The sequence below is a fragment of the Sparus aurata genome, chromosome 20 (assembly GCF_900880675.1).
Source record: "Sparus aurata chromosome 20, fSpaAur1.1, whole genome shotgun sequence".
Classification (NCBI taxonomy): Eukaryota; Metazoa; Chordata; class Actinopteri; order Spariformes; family Sparidae; genus Sparus; species Sparus aurata.
This window is the reverse complement of record NC_044206.1, coordinates 19219002-19241372: the sequence shown is the minus strand read 5'-3', so window position 1 is coordinate 19241372 and position 22371 is coordinate 19219002. Positions and strand designations below refer to the sequence as shown.

The 22371-nt window shown below is 42.0% G+C and overlaps 1 protein-coding gene across 4 annotated transcripts in view; it reads right to left on the bottom strand.

Annotated features, from left to right (window-relative positions):
* dock1 (dedicator of cytokinesis 1) overlaps positions 1–22371 on the bottom strand; it is a 206031-nt gene that overhangs the window by 56182 nt on the left and 127478 nt on the right. For all 4 annotated transcript variants that reach the window (XM_030400621.1, XM_030400622.1, XM_030400623.1 and 1 more), the window contains 2 exons: positions 16643–16744; positions 14669–14763 (listed from right to left, as the gene is read on the bottom strand). In XM_030400621.1, coding sequence (XP_030256481.1) covers positions 14669–14763; positions 16643–16744 — 197 coding nt within the window. The remainder of the gene's footprint in view (positions 1–14668; positions 14764–16642; positions 16745–22371) is intronic.

The window sequence follows — 22371 nt, the reverse complement described above, 5'->3', positions numbered from 1 at the left end:
GACTGAGGTACAGAAGGGCTGCAGGCACTCCCCGTAAAAAAAAGATGCGATGAGTAGACCTTAATGAGAACACTGTCTGATGGGTTAATCCACTCTGATGTTGCAAAATTAAATGTTAATAACTTAAGTGGCATGAAGCTTTTAGAGGGGAATTATGATTGCTACTCACAGAGTCAGAGGCCCATCCGCTATTTAACTCCATTCCCTGGCGAAACCAGCAATACAACAATGTGTGTACTAATCTCTAAGAATTACCCACCGAGAGGAAAAAAAAAAAAGCCCTTATCGTGAGCGGTGCGGGGAAAAATGGCTAGCACAGCATATCCGGTAACCTGGCTTACTTTATCTAGTACGCCCCGGGTTCTGGCGTTTTCTCAGTCTCAGCTTTCAGTCGGTGAGTATTTTCCACACGACTACAAATCGATAAACAAACCGCAACAAACGACTCCTCCGGCCTGCATATGATCACATCAGATACAAAAATGTGGACAAAAAAAAAAATCGCAAGGTGGATCAAGGACAACTGTTCTGTCACTTAAGTGGATTGCATCAGGGTTTTCATGAGCAGGCCATAAAGCGGGATGAAGATGTAACACTCATGTAACCGACACTGGCAGGTGAGCAGACATCTGCTGCACAGGCAGCTCCGAGAGCGCCTTCTGCCTCCGTCACGGCATCAGCTTAACCCTTAGTTGAACCGGCTCCCGCTGCGGGAATCCTCACACATCATCATCGGGTCTCTTGCTTGCCGTGAGGGTCTCTGTCACCCTACGCTTACTGAAAGGTCTAACTTTCACTGACTCACGGAGAGGGGTTGGGGGTTTCCCCTCAGCGCCCTGTCTAACTGACCTTGAACAGGAATAACCATCACCGCTGAGACGGCGACGATGTGGGATCTAGGGTATTTCAAAGCTATACAATATTCATCTCCCACATTTATCTCCATTGCTGACTAAATGCTATCTGGGGCCAGTGTGTGATACATATCAAGAGTCACCTTAATCATTAGCTGGAAAGGTTAACTGTCATTTAACACCTTTGGATAAGCCATTAGAAGTCCATTTCTCTGGCTCTATGGCCTCAGAGAGGGAGACACCGCCCCCCTCCTCCCCCCCTCCCATCTCCTAAGCACTCAGACAGCCTATTACCACCATCCTGTCTGCACGAACACAAGCTGCCCCTCCGCACACCTCACTCAATTTTCTGCAGCTGTGAACATGTCAATATAGTTGATACGCTGAACACTGGACTAATGCTAAAATGTGTTTGCATCCACTGCACCTGTGGGTTCAATGTGCAGGGCTCATTATTTACAGGTTTTAATTTTGTCCAATGCTCAAAAATATATATTGTAGGACATTTAAAAACAAGGATTCGATTCCACATCGATGGTCAGTGTTGGGGTGGGACATGCCCCTTCTTCGAGCCCTTTCTCGGACCACACCCATCTTCAGATCTTGCCTTCATTTTCATCAACTTGATTAACAATCAAAGTTTCATGACTGCATCTTACACGGTTGTGATGCTTTCACGGTGACTAATCCGTCCACAGACGGACAGACAAGCGGAAAAAAAATTTCAGCTGTTCAGAGTTGTCAGGAATGACTAAACTGGGTTAGAATGATCTGCAACTTAGAATGTGGGTCAGGGCTGTAAAGTTGGGGACCAGTGGCCCCTTTTCCACTTCCTGCCTCCCCAGTCCCAGCACCCATTTTCAAACTGACAGTCGTAAACACCCGTCAAAATACTCAAAAGCTATTCTTAGTTTAGTTTCTTGCTAAAATAACGTGTCTTCAGGACCACAGTTTGTCGTGATATCACACACTAAAAATATTGCCAGGCAACGCTGCAGCAGGTGTAAAAACAAAATACATAAATAAATTAAAGAGATTAATCTTATTCCCATAACCAACAAAACAAAACTCCAAGTAAAAATAGGTTAGTTTGCACTCTGGGGTTAAAATATTTTATTTAACATTGAAAGAAATATATTGTTGTCGTTCTTTTAGCAAGACACAACAACTTCAGGTACATTTGGACAGATGCATCTAAAGCTCCTAAGTCTTCTCCATCAAAACGTCAAAAATCAATATAAAATGAAAAGGATGGGCCTTATCTATATGATGTATCTAGCTGTATAATCAGCATGTAGATTTTTGCAATAGCTCTGAGTTACACAGACATGCTCAAACTGCTGGGTCACACGGCAGGTGAAAGAGGGGAGATCGATACTCCTCGCAGCTTCTGGCTAAATATCAACTCAACGGGCGAAAACACAGCTGTGATCACCGGTTCCTGCTCGATCTGCCTTCCCAGCAGCGCCAATCCTCCGCAGTTTCCCCAACAATGATGCAGCTCCCTCTACACGACTGATCTGTGCTTTCTATAAACAGTGTTAAAAGGAGTTCCTCTCATGTCGCAGCTCACACAGTACAGCGAACTCTTATTACCCAAAAAGCCTATTTTGAAGCCGGCAGTCTGCCCGAGCTCAGACGTATAATGGGCTTTAACGAACAGACAGGACAGTTCCTCTGTGAGCACATCCTGCCATTAATTAAAGTGAGAAACTTAATGAGGTGGATGAAAATAGCATATACTCTCCCCTCACAGTGGGCTCTGGCTAAGACACTCCATTTCAAACAAGATTAAAGGCATTCAGAGCTAAGTTCTTATAACTTTGGTATATATATATATATATATATATATATATATATATATATATATATATATATATATATATATATATATATATATATTTTAATGTGTGCTTAAAAGCATGAAATATTAAAACTGTGGTCCTTAAATAAATGTGATATACTAACAAAAGCTCCACTCTGTATTTCAGTTTGTCCACATTCATAAAAAAAGATGTAATTACTGTACAGTCTATAATTAATTTCCGTATTGATATCAGAGAAAATATTCTTTGCACAGACACTGTGATGCAAGCGTGAATTAAAACTGTCTGCATAGAGAACATTAACTGCATGTTATACAGTCTGTGGTCCCACTGCTCTTTTAAGCTTGCATTATTAACAAAGCCAAATGCCAGGGGGAAGATGCTCGGCTGCCTTTGCAACATCTGCGAAGGCCGGTCATTATGCTGCAGAGGGGGGAAAATAAGATGCTCGGATTGCGGAGGGAGAGACAGTGACAAACCAGTATTTTATAACTTCATTACGACCACGAGGAGAGCGTTAACGACTGGGAAATTTAAGCCGCTGCTATAAATGTAATCAAAGACTTATCCAGTGGAGTCAGTGTTTGCTTTGCGCCTTCAAGAGAAGGCATCAAGCTTTGCTGGGGACACCCCAGAAATGCGTGAATTCCTAAAACCAGCCTGCACCACTTGCTTCTCGTCGTGTTTTCTTTTCTTTCCTAAAGTTCAGCAGGGAAATAAAAGTATCTGTAATCATCTCTAGCAATCATGGGCTTTTTCCTATTTTTTCTGCTTAGGGAGACAAAAAAAAAAACACAAACTGGAGATTCTTAAATTTGCTAATTGGGCAGTGCAAGAGCGAAATAGCACCCTCCTACACATTAGCGCCATGCTGGTACTGTATACATGCGGCATCATTATGATAAATATCCTCCATCAATCTGTCAGTGTCAGATAAATCACCCTATTACAGCTGATTGATGGTCGCGCAGAACACTTACATTTCAGCACAGGCTACAGAGGATTTACTTTTTACACCCTTCGCTGCTTTTATTTATTTTTAAATTTTTATTATAAAATCAGCCAACTTCCTGCAGCCGTGGCGCGCAGACATGAGCTCCATAGGATAATCGGCACCCACCAACACCTAGCATATATGCTAATGAAAAGTTATCAGCAGATCATACTTGCTAATTGAGTTCAGAGAGCATCCCCGATAATGATCACAAAGTATTTGCATACTATTGCTGAATAGCTGGCGTATCCGCCTGCGCTTGGAGATAAGACAAGGTCAAAAACCTTCATTATCAGACCAGTTTATTAAATTAGATTACCTTTATTTCAGACACTTGATCTAATATTAGATCCGTTTATCTATCAACGCGTTCTCAATCAAATTCCCCTTGCAGTGTGACAGCTTCCCTCTAGTGCATCTTTAACACAGTGGATCTGACTCTGGCTGAAGTTTATCACGGCTTTCTCAGATAAACTAGGTTGTAAGAGTTTATACTGAGCAGCACACCCGAGGGAAGCTAAGGGAAGGCTCTAATGACTCAAAAATATCACTGGTGGAGTCAAAAGGACCGCTCTCATCTGTGAGACCTTTTCTTTTACACTGAGGGGAGAAAGAAACTTCTCACTTCCCCACTTCACTTTAACATTTAAACCACTTAGCAATAAAAGAGCTCTTAAATCTAGTGCGGATGATGGTGCATAAAATAAAAACTTTGCACTAAATACTAAATGGTTCTTATATCTTTAATCGAAAAAATCCATTATGTCCTTCAATTAATAATTCTTGAGTGGTGAACGGTGGAGTGTGATGAAACAATGCATTAACTTGAGATTATTTTGGAGTTTGTTGGTTTGCAGCAAACAATACATTGAAGTTGTTTGGCTACTAAAAGTGACTGTCACTGTTAACTAACAACAACAAGGTGTAATATGACCCAAACAACCATGAACAAGATACCTAAACCAGGTAACGTGGTCCATGCAAGGACACCAACACGAATGACAAAACCTGCTCCTGGGATTCCAATCTGGACCGACCAACCATCAGGGCTGGGTTGGAAACTTTAGTTAACTGAAAATGTTTATGTTCTCATTTTAACTTTACAGTGACAGTTTTTATAGTTTCCTGAGACAGCGAGTTGCGCTGGATGTCCCTGATTCCATTTATATCAGAGCCAACACCTAAATCTGTATGTATAACATTATTTTTTGAGCGACATTGATTGGTTCAAATACTATTGCATTATAGATGTGTAGTGAAAGTGCTTATAGTCAGTGGATAAAAGAGCGAACGATGCTGGAACAGTGATATTGTTTGGAAGTTTCTGACTGAACAAGACGACCCTCAGAAGACTTTTGCGGCATTTTTCTGAACTGACGATTGAGGCCAAGTAAAAAGTTTCTTTGGATATGTGTGTTTGAGTTCGCACACGTATAGTGTGCCTGTGAGGTCGTATAAAATGACAGAGGAAAAGATATGATTTCTGCCTGACCCCACAGGCCTGTGTGCCACGCGGATATACTGTGAAAAAAAGCTGCAGTCCCTTTGACTCGGCGGCGCCAGGCGGTGTGATGCCAGTGTCAGGGCTGACGAGCGCTAGCTTCCGCCAGCCTATGAACACAGGGATCTGAGATGTAACAATGACAGCGAAGCCAGTTTCTTCTTTCATCCAGGCCAAAAGTTTGTGAAGAGGTGAGCGGATTACTAATGAGGCGACAGGGGCTGATTTTAGACAGAACTCCAAATATTAGCGAGCAGGAAAAAAACTCAGAGTCAGAGTCAGAGTGTTGGCGAAGTTCACGTCGAGCATTGGATGAGATAATGAGGCATATTCAAAGTTATCAGATGAATCACGAAGCAATTAAAACACATTCTAACAGCCTAAACTTTAAAAATTTCACTATTTCTTTTAAATACAAACAATATGCCTGTAGAAAAAACTAGAGAGTGAAGAATGAAAGCGTACGGGCGTTTTGCTCGAACGACGTACAGAAGATCTCTTCTCAGAGAATGTTTTGATTTGCACCGTTTCATAGAGTAAGACAGATATCCTTGACAGCGGGGCATTAAAGCTGATTATACAGGGCATTGGTATATTAGCAAGCTGATATTCATACCACGGACGCCCTTTCAGTCTTTGTTATTTGCTGTGTGCGTTAGGGGTGGTTCATCGGCCCAATTTCCTGATTCGATTCGATTCCGATTATTGAAGTCTCGATTCGATTACAAATCGATTTTCGATTATTAACGATTATCGATTCGATTTTCAATTATTAACGATTATTGATCTTCCATTTAACATCAGTCAGCTGCTGAATTATTGTACTTATCTTTTGAGTAACACCTCACAGCACCTTCAATATTGTATAGTGTAACTGTAATATCAAAATTATTATTTTCTAATTTGTTTAAAATGTAATCTTTCACTGTTAAAAGAAAGCTGCCAAGCTCAGCAGCCAGACTCATGTTAGAAGCATTGTTGGTGACGAGAACCAGGGCGTGTTTCTCTATTCCCCACTCGTCTGCCATTGCTTTGAGAAACTCACACATATATGTGCTTGTGTGGCTATCATCCATAGCTCTCGTCTGAAGTACGTAGGACATTAGCTTCCATTAACTGCTGACATAATGAGCTGTAACGGTCACATATGAAACTGTAGCTCTGGATGTCCAGGCATCGCAGGTTATTGCTACCCTGTGAGCAGAGTTGAGGGACACTTGCACGGAAAGCTTTGTCTCCTTGTAAAGATTTGGAATCAATTTAAGTGTGAAATAGCTCCGGGATGGAATAACATATCTTGGCTCCAGACTGTGGACCATGTAGCGGAAGCTAGTAAGAGGACGACTCCAGTTTGTATTACTTTTTCAAAAAAAAAATATATATATATTTTTTTTAAATCGATTTTTGGAAATGTAATAATTGAATCATAATCGTCAATATTATAATCGCGATTAATCAATAATCGATTTTTTTCACCACCCCTAGTGTGCGTTAATAGTTCTGTTTGAACGATGTGATAAACACACCTCAGATACGCAGTCGTGAAATGGTGCCGTAGTGATCTGAAGACAGAACTAAGTGGGTTTATCAAAGTGAAAGGAGCATTCATCAAGTGTACAGAAAATATGTCAGTTACATCCAGAGAGGAAAGACAGAAATGAACCACAGCCTGTTCACTGGGTCGCCAATGAAGCATCTGCCTCAGCGTGGTAAGTGTTCCTTGCTTTATAGCTGACAGAGAACAAAAAATGTCATTTCACTTTTCTCCAAGCGCAGGGGAAGGAAAAAAAAAGTCAGGGTCATCTGCAAATCAGAAGTGAAAAAGTAATATATAAATTTAAGGCAGTTCATTCTCATTTTAGCCTGTTTTATACCCCTGCTCCTCTATATTTTATAGGGAAATCTCCTTTGCAGATTAAAGCTGCGTTTCAAATTGCATACTTTGCGCGATGTCATGACAGTGTAGACAGAACGGTTCGGTTGTGTGCATACTGCTTGCAACAGCACACATGCTTCGTAGACTGCAGATGCAGTACGTGCAAAAATGTCAAAAGTTTGCCATTTGGAACGCATCTTAAGACTTTACTGCACACACAACACAAGTGATTATCTTATCATTTGTGATGCACTGTTAATAATTACACTTCTAAAAGCACTAAAAAAAAATAATCTGATAATCTGATAAATTGCTTCCAGTGATGTGATGCACTGTGGGTAATGTGAGGCCAGGTTTTGAAAAAGAGGACGACTGCGTGGAATTAAACAGGTGATGTCTCTGGATCATGATGAGTCCAACAGTGGTATAGGGGTGCAATGCTAGACCAGTGGAATACTTTTCAAAACCTTGTGCCTACATCACCCACAATGCAATTGAGCCACTGAGTGATATCACTGGAGGCATTTTATCAGATCGCAAGCAGCTTCCTCTGGAGCCAAAAGAGGCTTTATACTACTTTTTTTTTTCCCATATACACATTAGTACTCCCCAAGACCTGTAAACATGCTTTGATTTGCACAAAGAGCAGGGGCTTTTTGTTTCTGTGTGTATAGGCAGGCCGAGAAAGCTGCCCCGCCCTTCACACATCTCACAGATGATAGATTCATGAGAAAGAAAGCTCTCTTTTCTGGATTGGAAGCAGCGAAAATACATCTTAATTTCTCCAATACCGACAGCAGCACATTACTTTTACATTGAGGCATTGCTACTTTCTCTTAAGTACATCGTCTGAACTTTCCAAGGATTATGAGGCTCCAGTGTAGTAGGTCAAACTGAAACGATCATATTGGTTTCCTGCACAGTAAGCCTCCCCGCTGCTTCTCAATAATGACTTTGATAAAATGATGATGAGAGAAATCACACAGGGGCGGGGGCCTATTTAAAGGCACTCCCTCGACAAAACAATATTACTTGCGGGGCGAAGGTTCAACCAGATGCACACAGACAGACATCCAAGTAGAACGCTCCAAGCACAGCTCCATCAGAGCTCTATGAGTACGTATGGAGATTCATTTAAGATCTCTAACCTACACTGGCATGTTGGCAAAACAAATACCCATAAATCCAGCGGCAGCTGGTGACGCAGCGCATTATCCCGTAGTTTCTCTGAAAAGTTGTGTCTTAATCTCTTTATTGCAGAATAACCAGGTAATGCAGACACAAACCACACACGAGAGAGAGAGAGTAGACAACTGTCACCACATTAACAAAGCAGTATGGTAGGAAAGCCACGCAAAGGTCAGGATTTTCCTCTCAGCCCACAATCCCAAAAGCTGAGGGCTTGAAAAGCACCGGTAGTGCTCATTTAAATGAGTGTGCACAGAGCTTTTAGGAGGCATATTCTCAAAAACACATGAAGCTGCACATAGTATTCTCTTCTCTAACTGCACTGGAACTCGTACTAACAAAAACTTGTAAACATACACTGTGTTGAGAGTTTATTAGGTAGAGAACAAGCTAAGACTAATTCAGCAGCACAACAGTCCTGCAATAAATCCTTCATGCATGGAGGCCATTATGCATAATTGTTATTCAAACTGATTTAGAAAGGTGTTAATTCAACTATACGGCCATTTTGGAGGCTGCGGTGGTGCTGTTAAAACGTATTGCTTCATAAAGAGAGGCGTTTCGATTATTTTGCTCGACACATTTATATCAACGAGAGTGGGCTAAATAATAGAAACACATTGACGAGGGGAGGATTTATTGCAGGACTGTTGCGTATTTGGAAAGTATATCTATGTCATATCAGTTAATGTAAAACATTTCAAATCTGTTTGTTTGTTTGGGTTTCATTCTGCTCTGAGCACCTCACGGATGCTTTGGAGCTTTTGCCGTTGCCCATTCGATTGTCCAAATCAGCGTTCAATGAAAGGAGCTGATGGGCCGGCTGCACCCAAAGAGAGGCAAAAAGGCTGATAGAGAGAGTGAGAAATGGAGCTCTTCCATGCTATTTAAGTAGCATACATAAAACCAGCGAGGGAGCATTTCGGCTCCGTTTGCGCAAACGTGGTCCCGTGAGCACATGGCTGTGACGAACGTCATCGAGTTGACTTTTGATGCTGTGATAGTGGCTGATGTCCCTCCTCCAGTCGCTAAGTCTAATAATAACAATATAAGCTAAGTGTATAGGTATAAACACCATCCGATTGACAACTCTATTACTGACGATTGATTATTGCAGTTCTCAATTTAAGCTTTGAAGGCCCTAAAACGGTTTTCTGCTGGGATGGTCTTCTCCGAATTTCAGCTTTTCAGAAATGCATACATTTTTCATTTTTTTAAATCCTATTTTTAAGTCAGCATTTAATACTTATTGAAGTCACCTAATCCTAATGAAGTGTGAAGGCAACGCAAAGACTACAACCTGACTGAACCACAAATGGAGTTGTGAGGATTTTCAACAGCACACTCCTTTTTAGTGGTGAGTATGTCAAATCAGACACCCATAAACCCACATGCTCTTTTTTTTTTTTTTTTCTTTTTAATCTCGGTGGGTGGTGGACTGTACGGGAGCGCGCAGGATCACAACATCATTGGCAGTCTTTTCACTCTCGGTGAGTCCTCCTTTCCTTCCAGCCTTCCAGACCTGCCCTCCAGGTCCTGGATTAGTCATGGAGAGAACTCGAAACGGCAGCCATCCTGCTTCGAAAACCCTCTTCTAATGAGTCTGTGAGGGACTGATGGCATGGGTTATCGAGTTAAAGAGTGGCCTCTTCAGTTCATCTGGGCTTTCATCTTTTCATCTGCCACGCCGGGCTCTCAGAGAACTCCCTTTCCTTTCTCAATCTACTATTCTTACACATAATTAACAGCTCCGCGAGAAACTTATGGCGGCATTTGGGGAAATGAGAAGATCATCTCGTGTCAGATCCAATGTGTGAAGACATTGATCACGTGGCCTCGTAAGCCTGTGAGGCACGAGACAGATGTCTTATGTATTCTCTTGCATGTCGAACAAAGAAAATAATACAGTGACTGAGAGAAAACAGCTGTTCGGCTCATCTCCGTATATTTCAATTACACAGCGGATAACAACTTTTAAAACTCAACGTCTACCTTTAAAAAGTGTATCAATAAAGTAATTAGCTTTTAGACTAATAGCAAGAGAGATAACACTTGCTCAATGTTAAAGATCAGGAATCACAGTTGAGCATTTAAGATCATTTTTCTGTTAATTACATCTTTTGGTTGCTGCAAGAACCCCAGCTGTTCAAAAGCTTCACACACACACACACACACACAAAAAAAACCCTACTGTCAATGAAGATTGTTCAGACTGATGATGATGACTGGGCTTGTATGATTCAGCACATCTTTCCTAATAAGGTTGAGGAGTCCAGAGCTCTTGAAAGGTTTACCACGCAAATCTGTATCAGTGTAAGGGCGCACATTTGGCTGACTGAGCAAAGCAGCCAGCAGCTGTTTTCTAGTAAAGAACGAAACTGGTGCAAGGTTTTTTTCATCCCTGGGAGGAAACCGATCGTGACTACAGTGTTTAAGCAAATGCCAACTTTAGCTAATTCTGTAAGTGCTCTTTAATGTGAAATCAAGGTTACCTACAGGACATTCGTACCTCTTAAAAAGCAGAATAAATCAATCTGCTTTCCTGAAGCCGTCGCGATATCGCCACGTTTAGAGGAAGAGCTTAAAACATTTCATACTTGCTCTACTATGAATTTGCAGCAGAGTGATCGAACCAGTTCCCTGTCAAGTGCGTGTCAATCTCCACTGTCAATTAGCTGCCAATATTAAGCCATGACTAGTTGGCATGACGGAAATGGCGGGCTGTGGCAGACCGGCCCTGATACGGCCGTCCCCAGGGCAATTAGAGCCCATAAATCAGTTTGCAACCCGGAGGAAGTAAGAGCTGATGGGTGGAGAAGAAGGAGTGGGAGGAAACGACTGCCGCTACTGCTGATGCCCATCTCATTAGTGGAGCTATCATAATGTGTGGACATGAAAGAACCGTCTGCCGGTGCCGTGGGTGGCTGAATCTGTGTGCTGAATGTGGCCTGTGTGGACTGCCCAGAAACAAGACACACTGAGAGGAAGGACAGAGATATTAAGATCTGCTTCATGAGGTTACTGAATGTTTTTTTTTTTTTAAAAGACTGAAAATGTGCTGAGTTAAATCACTTGACAAAAACAGCAACAATTAATCATTTGAAAACGTTTAAATGGTCTACAAACAATTATTTTATATTACCGAAGAATCAAATGACTTGTAGAGAGAAACCGAGGGAGAAATATCACTCAGCTGTTCAGCTACATCGGGATTTTCAGCACATTTACTGGATGGATCAGTCGCATTCCACCCAATCCTTTCTCCAGCCGCAGTAGTAGGCAGCAGTTTTCAACAAATACTGTGAGCTCTGATAAACCCACTGTGTGCCAACTGTCCAGCATGAGCAGACACAGATGGAGTTAACATGTAGCAGGAGATTATTGTAGTCGAACGTCTGAAGCTCAAGAGTAGATGGAGTCCCAAACAGGGTTAAACAGGCAACATCCAATAATATCGGTATCAGGGGATAATGTTTCTATAAATATATATCAGTTACACTTTTGTTGTTCACGTAACATGACGTAGCCGTGACACCTTTATTAACTCATGTGAGCTCCAGGGCAGCATATCCTCAGGTAGACCACACACGGCGTAGACAACGCAAAGCCATATTGGTTCACATCGCATCCCATCCTATTGTATCCTGAACCTCAAAAAACTAGTCTCTCGTTGTTCTTCACAGGCCGCGACAACAAGACATGAGGAGACGAGGCTGAGCTGTCGAGAGTCAGGATGTACGAGGAGGGAGCGATTGGAGTTTACTTTTGGGTTAGCTTAATTTACTTAAATCTTGTTTTTGCCTTGTAGATACAGGCGAAATAGTAAAAACTACAGTGAAGGCAACCAACAATTTCAAGTAACGTCCATAGTAGGGCAAGCCTTGTACCCAAGTAAAAAACATATTTTTGCGAGGCTTGAAATAGGACAGTGGCAGGAAGTGTAGCGGGGCGGAGAGTCAACAAGCGCCTAGCCGCCGCTGGTGGTGTGGGGGTTGTGCATTGAAAATAACAAGGGGTGGCTGTTTTAGCGCGAGGTGTATTTTAGCCTTGAGACGTGACACTTTTAAGTTTGCAGAGCCTGCCGTGAATTTATTCAGTCTCCACTGCTATGACAATCAAAGAGCGCGCGGCAAAGGAGCATGACTCACGCACACATCTCCAATGCTCAAAGATTGCTAATGCAAAACATTTATAGCTCTCTCATGGGACGGGTGAAATGCGTCACCTTGGGTTCTCACAATGCGGAACAGGAAACATCCGATCAAACACACTCCGAAGGATGGAGACAAACGGAAGCGTTTTGCTAATTCGTCGCGAAGCGAATACCTGCAGTATTCAAACAGGCCCATGTATAAAGACTGCGAGATGAGTCAGGCTCTGACAGGCTTATTTTTCATTGAGTAGAAACAATGATTTAACACAAGCAAGTGGCTGAATGCGCTGACTAGAATGCAGAATTAATGTAACGGCTGTCACAAACAAGTGCAAGTAGACAAAAGGTTCAATTGCCTGAGACTGCTGAGGGATGGAAAATGACACATTGGCCCTTAGTCTGAGAGTCAAAAATAAAACATTTCATAGGCTATAAAGCGCGATCTGACAATGAACTGCTGGGAGCTTAGTGATGCTCATCACATCCCCAAAGCTGCTCCAGAAAGTCCAGGATCACAGTGGGTATTGAGCGTTTGAAAGGGCTTGTTAGTCCGGTGCAAGCACGTGGGATCATGCATTGTTGACGTGTTGTGTGTGTGTGTGGCTTATGAGGGTCAGGCCTGCGTGATTTTTATTCCCCAACACTGCAGCTCGGTCTACAGCAGACAACAGATGTGATCTGACGCATCGACACCGAGCAATGTGACCCAGGTGGCTGACAATGTTTTTTTTTGGGGGGCTCGGTGTGAATTCCAAAAGGAATCTGGCTTGTAGCAATCAAACGAACTGATGAAAGCAATAGAACAAAATTGAGAAGCAATACAATCTCTAGTCAAATATCCTCGCTCGTGATGATGTCGAGTAGTTTTGGAAAGAGTGGGCAGGGAGAAAAGCTGCTCACTGTCAACCAGGGGCTGCCTCTATGAGCTCTGCACCTGCCGTTAATGGCCACTTTGAAGCAGGCCCTCTGTTGTAATGTGAAAAGCCTCCAGAAGTGATGTTGTCAGAGCTCTATCCCCCCTACTCATGTTCCTATGATACTTCGTGCGAATTATGGGCACGACTTCCGGTGTACCCAGTCACTTAACCAGAACTGCCGCTTTTAATAGTAACAGGACGCTAATCCTCCTTAAAACAGTTGGTAGAGGGTATCATTCATTCTAGGTTCATTCAAGATCTAGGTCAGTGAATACTACTTACACTATTACTATTGGTTAGTCCACTTAGGTAGCAATTCTAAAGCCTTAAAAGTGCCGTCGGGGTGTCAGTTATAATGATTACTTACTTACGCTAGTTCCACCTAGCATCATAAGTATCACTCATGTTCCTTAACCCAGTAACCTCCCAAGGAAACTTGTTCATAGCCCTGCTCCTCATCTCTCCTTTAGGCCCGTGGCTTAAAGTTTCATAAGTGGGTTGTGGGTTGCATTGTGGGTAACGTAGATGGGAAGACGCCAGATTGTTTGGAATGAAGACAGTGGATATCTCTGGTCTTGCAGCATTATTCTTTCTGAGTGTGAACTGGCGAGGCTGACAGTGTAATAGGAGTGCAGTGCTAAATTCATTTTGTAAATTTCTCGTGGATCTCTGACCGGCATTCAAAAACCGCATCTAGCAGTTTCAATAATGCATGCAAGTTGGGGAAGAAGGAATTTTCCTTTTAAAGTTGTCGAAAAACCAACTTAAGGTTTTCATCTGACAGCTGTTGCCCGTGCCATTGAATAATTGACCGCTACAGCACATTCTGGGCTCTTCTAAAAAGATACAAATGGAAGCATACAAAAAACTAAAATCACAAAAAAGGCCTTTAAATACTTTTCTTGCTCCAACTTCGACTGACAAGTGCACACAGCTCGAGACGACACTCCTAGACTGCAAAAGCACATTTCATCTCTTCTTACATTTTACACAAGAACGGAATCAGGCAAGGTTCACATTAATAAAACAGAAGGCCGCGGCAGCACAACGAGCAACAAAGTAAAGAGACGCTGAGACTAAGTTTGGAGATTAGCAGGCAGCATACACCCTAGCATTTATAATTCATGTGATTGTTTGCGGCTGCGCTGACTGCTCATCTGACTGCTACACTGTTGAGGCCTTGTGCCGATATTTGCATGGAGAGAAAAACATTAGAAAATACCCATACCCACTTCTGACTGCTGTTCCTTAGCAACAACAGTGTAGGGCGTTTTTAAAGCGCCATGCTTAATGTGCGCGTTTCTGCGCGTGAGTGTGTGTGTGTGTGTGTGTGTGTGTGTGTGGTAGCGTCACACTTACTTATTTTGCATCATGTTCATTATGACCCAGTCTGAGGGGTAGACGTTCTTCCCAATGAGATCTTTAAACATGATAAACGTTTCCATTAGGAAATCCTGTAAGAGAGAGAACATTTTCAAAATGAAAACTGTTATTCTTCCCGCCTCCGAGATAAGAGCAATCTGAAATGAACCGTTAGGAGTTTGTGGCTTTCAGGCAGAAAAAGCTTTTAGATTAGTTTTTAAAGTCAAGGTGACTCATACGTTTCCCTTTCGCAGGTGGCACTTGAGACCTATAATCCCTAATGTTCTTAATGCTCACATGTTGTGGTAAAATGAGATTACAGCTATCCTGCTTCTCACAGAAAAGCTGCCGATGTGATATTCAGATAGCAGGCCGAACATATAATTAAGTAAGGCATAATATGACAACTTGATAACCAGGTTCATTCAAACTAATGGAGGCTGTTCAAGCCTGGTTTTAACATCCATCCTCAGTGATCCAACTATAAGTATAGGCATCAACACCTCCGGGATGCATTGAGGATGCTTTTCAGATCGATCAGACTGCATGTGGAGCTGGTCTGTTGGGCCTGTGACAACATTCTTGTAGCAGTATGTATGCACATCTGTCCTGGACCACATTGAAAGACCAACTACTGACTGTGTTGCAAATTATGTGTTTGGGCTCTCTTAACAAGCTAGCAGCAGATGTTTGAGAACCCACCTTCTGTTTTAAAGAAGGATTTAACTAGTAACTGCACTATTCCCAGACAAAAAGTTGTGATTTTAAGAGTTGTCAAATTTCACAAATACAGTAAACTTATGCAGTCAACTTCTTTGACACCAATGGAGAGAAAGTCCCTGTACTAAAAATGTGAGACTTTGTGCGTTAAGAGAAACTCTGTGTAACTGTCTACGGCAAATTCAAAAATATTAGGGCTTCCTTGCTAACCCACCAAACATTACACATGAAGATATTTCTAACTTTTGCGTAAAAATAATGATTGTGTCTTTTTATGGTCTCCCTTCTTAACTTCATACAAAGTCGTGGCCACAAAGTCATCAACTCTTTTCTTATGTTTAAGTGACTCCCACTCACAATAACTTCCTCTTAATCAGTAGCAGCTAAATACAAACATAAATATTCATGTTAATCTATTTCTGGCTGTAGATGTTTCCCTCCTGGATGTATCCCTGGGTTGTGAGGTGGTGTATTTAGCGAACAACTGCAAAAACAACAAAGTCCTTTGGGCTGCAGCCAGTTCTGAAATGTGGATACGGCCCACACCAGCTTCAGGAACAATAAATCTGCGGATAGGTCCAGCCTCATCACCGTGATTGTTTATTCTGCCATTGGAACTGGACTGGCAGCCTCAAACAAGTCACCCTGTACAATCGTGAAGGTCAGAGAGTTCTATTCATATATCTGTGTAATTAAGCAGCAGTTTTAATAATTACATAACCTGTTACAGGTTACAATTCATTCACTGCCAAATAAAAGCAGAGTGTGCTGCAAGTGACGCCAAAATCTGCTTAACGCGTAACGTAAATCAAATTCTCTCTTTGCTATGAAGGTCTCAAGTTGTTTGTTAAGGTAAAAACAAACATTTGTCAGAGCAGAGTAACTTACTGCTTATCTGGCAGCAGACACTGGAGAAATACAACTTTGTGGGAGGAATTATTCAGAGCTGAAATCCATAACATCAATGAGATTTATCCCTCCTCCACAACTTGTTGGCTACGACGAGTGATCTGCCTCCCTGAGGAGTTACTATCATCAAGAGCATGCCGAGCATGCCGCGGCCCGAGAGCAACGACTAACAGAAATTCAATTTCATTCTTTATTGTGGAGGAAAAACATTTTCCTAGGAAATCTAATCGAACTTCTGAGTTCTAAAATATGACACTGGACCAAGGGCCTGTGTTTTGAAGTAGCAACATGACGACGTAGCCTCAACCAGCAGACACGGACACACTGATGAGGTGTACTCACCACCACATCGCTCCTTATCTTGCCAAAGGTGCTGATCAGATGAGCGTAATGATAGTCGTCCATCTGCCTCAGCGTGGCAGTCATGCTGGCCACGAAGCTCCCCTGGAGAAGAGAAACAAGTGCATTCAATACACAATCAAGTTCAAATTGAAGGCTGAGGACAGACGGCCTTCATGCCCGTGATTTTGATGGGTACTGACTAGCTGAGCTGATTGGATCTGAGTACTGAAACAGGCATGGTCTCCCGGGTTTCGAAAGGTAGGCGCCCTCACTCAGTGGCCGCCTTATAACGCATGTCAGGTCCATAAGTGCCGTCTTTACCGTGCAGCGCCGCTATCCAGCCCTGGTTAGCATGCTGTACATGTACGCTCGGTGGAGAGAGGCTGCTGTCATGTGTTGTGTGAGAAATTCATAGGAATAGATGGATTAAGCAAGAGAGAAACTACAGGAACAAAAGAAAAGTAGAACGACACAGATGGCAAAGAGAGGATGTTGTAAATGTATTCATTAGGCTGTTATCAAACAAACAAAATATGAAAATAAAATCTTAGCAAAAAGTTACAGAATTTGCATAAAAACCTCTGAGGAATAAGAACAGGCAGTTCTTATTATTTGAATACACCCGCACAGTTTTACCTCAACTAACTATCAAAGAAAATGCACTGAAGATAAGAGCAATTAATTAAACTGCTCTGTCACAGAATGCATGAAAGCACTTCTAGATTAATAAATCCAAGGTCTGATAAGCATTAAGATTCAAAAGCAGTACAGGTTACTATCTCCAACTCAGATAATACTGGAGACCTTTTCCATGATTTATCATATATATTTTAACCAGTGCGTACAAAAGGCAAGGACCAACAGAAGCTCATATTTCAAAGAGAAGGCAAAAATGCCACCAAAAGCAAGGTTTCTCCAATTTAATACCACTTTCAAAGACTTCAGTTTTACTGATTTATTTTAATATTTGACTGAAAGCATCAATCTTCACAGAAAGACGGACATACAAAGGACTTTTAAGACTTTTTCTTAAGAAATGAAAGTAAAGAAAAGAAATTCAAGCAAAGTAATTCAAGCAAAAAAGAACGTAAGCCACAAGCGAGTATCATCCCATAACTAATCACCTGAGCAAACCCCAGGCTGGGACTTTAATCTGGACAGGGACTACCTCACTGAAGTGAAGACTCTGTTAGTACAGCCCTCGTGCGACGATATAACTCAGCTGCTTCATGGTAGTTAATCCTCGCAGGGCATTCTGTTTCGCTGGAGAACCTCTCCTTGAGCTGTAATTAGGCCTGACCCACCAAAGCACAGCAGAGCTGAAAGGATGCTGAACACTCACTTACCTTACCTGACCTCCCTCTCCCAAGTCTTTTTTCTCGTTCTTGTTTGCGTGGTTTTCAGTGCAACATCTTTATACGAAGGTCAATTATTATAATTAATTTGTAGGGCAATCAAATCAACCCAAACAAAAAGATAATCACGCAAAAGGCACCAAAACGGTGTCTAATGCCAACATGTATAATTCATGTTCCTTTCCCTCTTTCGTTGTCATGATGACTGCTTCACTTCTCTTCCAGTAATGCTTCACAGAAACCAGTGCGACTCATGTTATATTAATATGGAAATGTTTTTCCAAAGTGCAGAGGGCAAGACTCTTTCATCTGTGAGTGCATGTAAGGCTCAGCTTGCCTCAGTTCTTAAGCGTTAAAATATGGAGAACAAATTAAGACGGAGCCTGATTACAAAGTACCAAGGAGACAAGGACTGTTCTCTCATACATGTGTCGCTTCGTATTCTCTTAACTGGGCAACAAAGGAGGGAAGATAAAGGTAGGCGAGTGGGATTGATCTTGGAAGGATTAAAAGACATGTTTTTAAGCATGTCATTCTCATATTTCGTCATTAAAGCTCTAATTCCTCAGATCCACGAGTGTCACAGTCGTGAGGGGCGCTGGCTGCTGCAATTCCCCTCACACTGGGCAGTCACTTTATTTATAAATAGCAGCAAGGGCTTCAAAGCAGGCAGCGGTTTTAAGAGGTAATTGGCATCCGATGCTGCTCCTCACTACGCAGACTAGAGAGGCGAGATCAGCTGGAGGGTATATCCTATGTTCCTTCATTCGTTCTATCTCTTGAGCAGTGAATGAATCCCCAAGATAAAGAGCCTTTATAGCAAACTTTACATGCTGTACTAAGCCCCACTGTGGGACTTGCCATAAGGCTCCAGTGCTGCATACAGTAGTACAAGCTCCTCAAGCTTACTTCCAATGTCCAATCAAGAGGGCCGACGGCGCACGCCGATGTTACTATTGATTTTATTGCTGTGATATGTTGCTTATGAATGAATCTTAAGCTTCCAAACAAATGTAATTGCTGCTAGAGGAGGCAGGATCAGCTGGTAAACCCTGATAGCAAATTAAATGCAGGTGAGAGATCTAGCTATCTAGCTTCGTGGCCCAATTTGGTTTCAGAGTGGAGGACATATTCAGAGGATCTCTCTCCCAAAAATGGTTTTAGATCTAAATGCGGAACAGGAACACATGCGTCGCCAACTGTTGAGGACATGTGGGCCGAATGGTGGTGAGTGGAGAAGTTCAGGTGCGCTCCTCTGAGGACTTTAAGTTGACGGGTGCAAAGTAGCAGGGTGTGATAGTCGTCACTGTCACACAGCTGACTCCACAGGCCCATGAGAGTGAACTCAAAGGCCAGCCTGTCCCTCTTATGACTCATCACTCCATTTGTGTAGCTGGGATAACCCCAATTCTGTTACCATGACAACACATTTATTTATTTTATTTATTTCCTTCAAGGAGAGAGAAATGATGGAAGGAAATCAAATAAAGCAGAGAATAATAGAAAGAAAGAAAAAAAAAGAAGCCTCTCTCTCGCAAGTCTGGCCTATCAATTCTGAAGTTGGTGTGTGCGGCGGAGGTATGTGACACACTGAGGAGCTGGCAAGGAGTCGGGGGCGGTAGAAGGAAAAGGAGATCCAGTATGCCTGCCAAACAATAACAACTCGGAATCGAAATAAGACAAAATAAAAAAGTCAGACAATTATTTTTTTAATTATTTCCTTTATGTTCAAGGTTAAGTTTGATTGTGTGATGCTTCCGGTTAGTCGGGACTTTCCTAGCTTGTAAGCTGAATTTCATTAGTGACGAGGGTGAGAATATAACACAAGAGAAATCAACAAGATAACAGTCTAGAGCAATGCTTACTAACTATGAGAGGAAACGCTCCCTAGGAAACAGAATTAAACTTTTAGCTTCTAAAATAAACATGTTTCATGACAGCTCTGATGGCGCTCAGGATTTACCAGGAGGACAGCTGCTCCACTCAAAAGAGTTTCACTGTATGAAGCTGGAGTGTGTGTGTGTGTGTGTGTGTGTGTGTGTGTGTGTGTGTGTGTGTGTGTGATGTGTCCATGGATGTTAACTGTGGTCTGTGTATCACTACCGTGGTGAAAGCAAGGTGTACGTCTTTGTTTGCACTTCATAGCGTAATCAGGAATGACATTTTGCCTCCTCAGCCAAAATTACAGGCAATATTGTTTAGCCTGTAATTGGAAATTGAGGGTAATTAACAAGATTTACAAATGGGTTCAAATAAGGACTCTGCATCATTTAACCTGTTCTCTCTGTGTCCTAGATTATAACCAAGCCAGTCCTTTCAACCCGTTAAAAAACGTTTTCTTAAAGGCTCATCCCTGGAGAACTAATGGCTGGGATCTGTATGCGATTCACTTTCGGGCTTTGTGGTTTGTGCGAGTTCGGTTCCTCGGGTAATTCTTGTTATATTCCATTAATCAATGGATGTATCAGTTGGGATACAATGAACCTGCTGGTATCCTAGTTATTAAAAAAACAAGGGAGTGATTTGAGAAGCTCATGGTCTCCAACACAAAGGTCATGAGCAAAGCAAGAAACCTTAACTGCTTTTGGATCGATCAGTGAGCTTCCACTAGAGATGATGAAACAAATGGAGGACAATACAAAAACGCTCAAGATGCTGACTGAAGTCAATCGTTTAATGGCCACCAACTGAGCTGTCATCAATCACGAGCATTTATCTACCGTAGCAATTTCTCAATCCAAACAATAAACGGAAACTTTACAACTGATATCTATCACTGCGTCCAGATGCAGCAAACCCGTCTAGATATCCATCTCATGCTTGAGGGCAAATGAGGCAGAATCTTAGCGGAAATGAAAAAGGGGTGATTAGAGGGCAGGGCCAGATCCATCATACACAGCTCTGTAGCTCACATCTCTCTGATAATTCATCTCACTTTAGCGCCTGACAGCAGAGAAGCAAAAATTGATGTTTGTTCTAGTAGTCAAGGGTTGCCTTATAAACAAGAGTATTGTTTTCAGCCTTTAATTAAGCCAGTGGGGAGATGGCACGTTGGCCTCGAGAGAGATCTCGACTGAGCCGGAACCGTCTCTAGAGGAGAGAAAACTGACACAGGAGAAGAGAGAAAGATGAGGATGAGAGGGGGACTGGGAGATGAGGGGGATGACCAACAGGGACCAAAATGAGTCCTCCTTTCTCTCTATTAGCTTCAGGCCTGATGAAATATGAATTTGCTGGCTCATTACGACGGAAATTACACAAGCACAGAGAAAACCTCACATGGCCACTAGGCCATTTAATCTGAAGGGGGATGAAGACACTCCTAAGCAAACACAAGTGATCCATACTGCTAAGTCACGAGTGAAAGATCTCATGAGAGAATAAAGTATGATGGGTTTTGTTGGCAAAGGCAACTAACCGCACAAAATAAGATCTACTTATGATCTCAGTAAGACCTCGATTTGTATTCTTTTTAGTTTTCCTCTGCACTCAAGAGAAAGCTTAAAGCATTGTTGGAGCTGAGCTTCAAACGTGTCAACTGAGGTGATTTTCTAAGCTAAAATGGCATCAAAAGCCCTTGGGAAAAAAAAAAAACAGGTGAATAAAACACATATGAAACACAAAGCTGCGGATCAACCGCCTTTAAATCGTCCAAGGACAAATCTCTTCTGCTGTTGTGATTGTGGTAAAATAAAAAAGCTGTTCTTCCGTTCATTTATATGTTGCTTTTCTAAGCAAGACTCACTCATAAATTTGTTTTCTTAAAAATGGGAAAACTCATTCTAACTAAACTAATTCACTAGGGGAACAATTCAATTGACATTCAACATATAAATGTGTATCACTGTGTAAATAATTGATTTTTTTGTGAACATTTTCTAGATTTTAAGAAAACTGATTTGATGCAGTTGCTCGTTTAACTTTTTTTCTTAATTTTGTTTTGTTGGGGGGGCACTTTAAACAACGTAATTGAGTAAGTGCAACAAGAAAGTCTGATGTGAGTGGAACTGTACTTTTTAAATAATTCACAAACAGTTCTTGAATGCACCGTGTAAGTCAACACAGCTGTTTACGCTGGCCGAAATGTGGGGTTTTTCTCCACTGGCACATCTGACCGCTCAGAGACAAGCCATGCCGTACTGATTTGCTTTTCCTCACCAGTTTAACCGCACAGAGTAGGGCCAAAGTGCGCCCGCCATGCCTCCAAGCCGACTGCAGCGACGCCTCGACCTCCTTCTCCCTCTAAAACATGCATGTGCTGTGATTGCGGGAAAGAGAAAGACGTTTTGAAAAGTCTCTGTGTGTTCAGCTCTCTGTAGCTTTGTATCTTCTTACTGAATCTCTATGATTTGAAGTTTGGTTTCTCTGATGCCT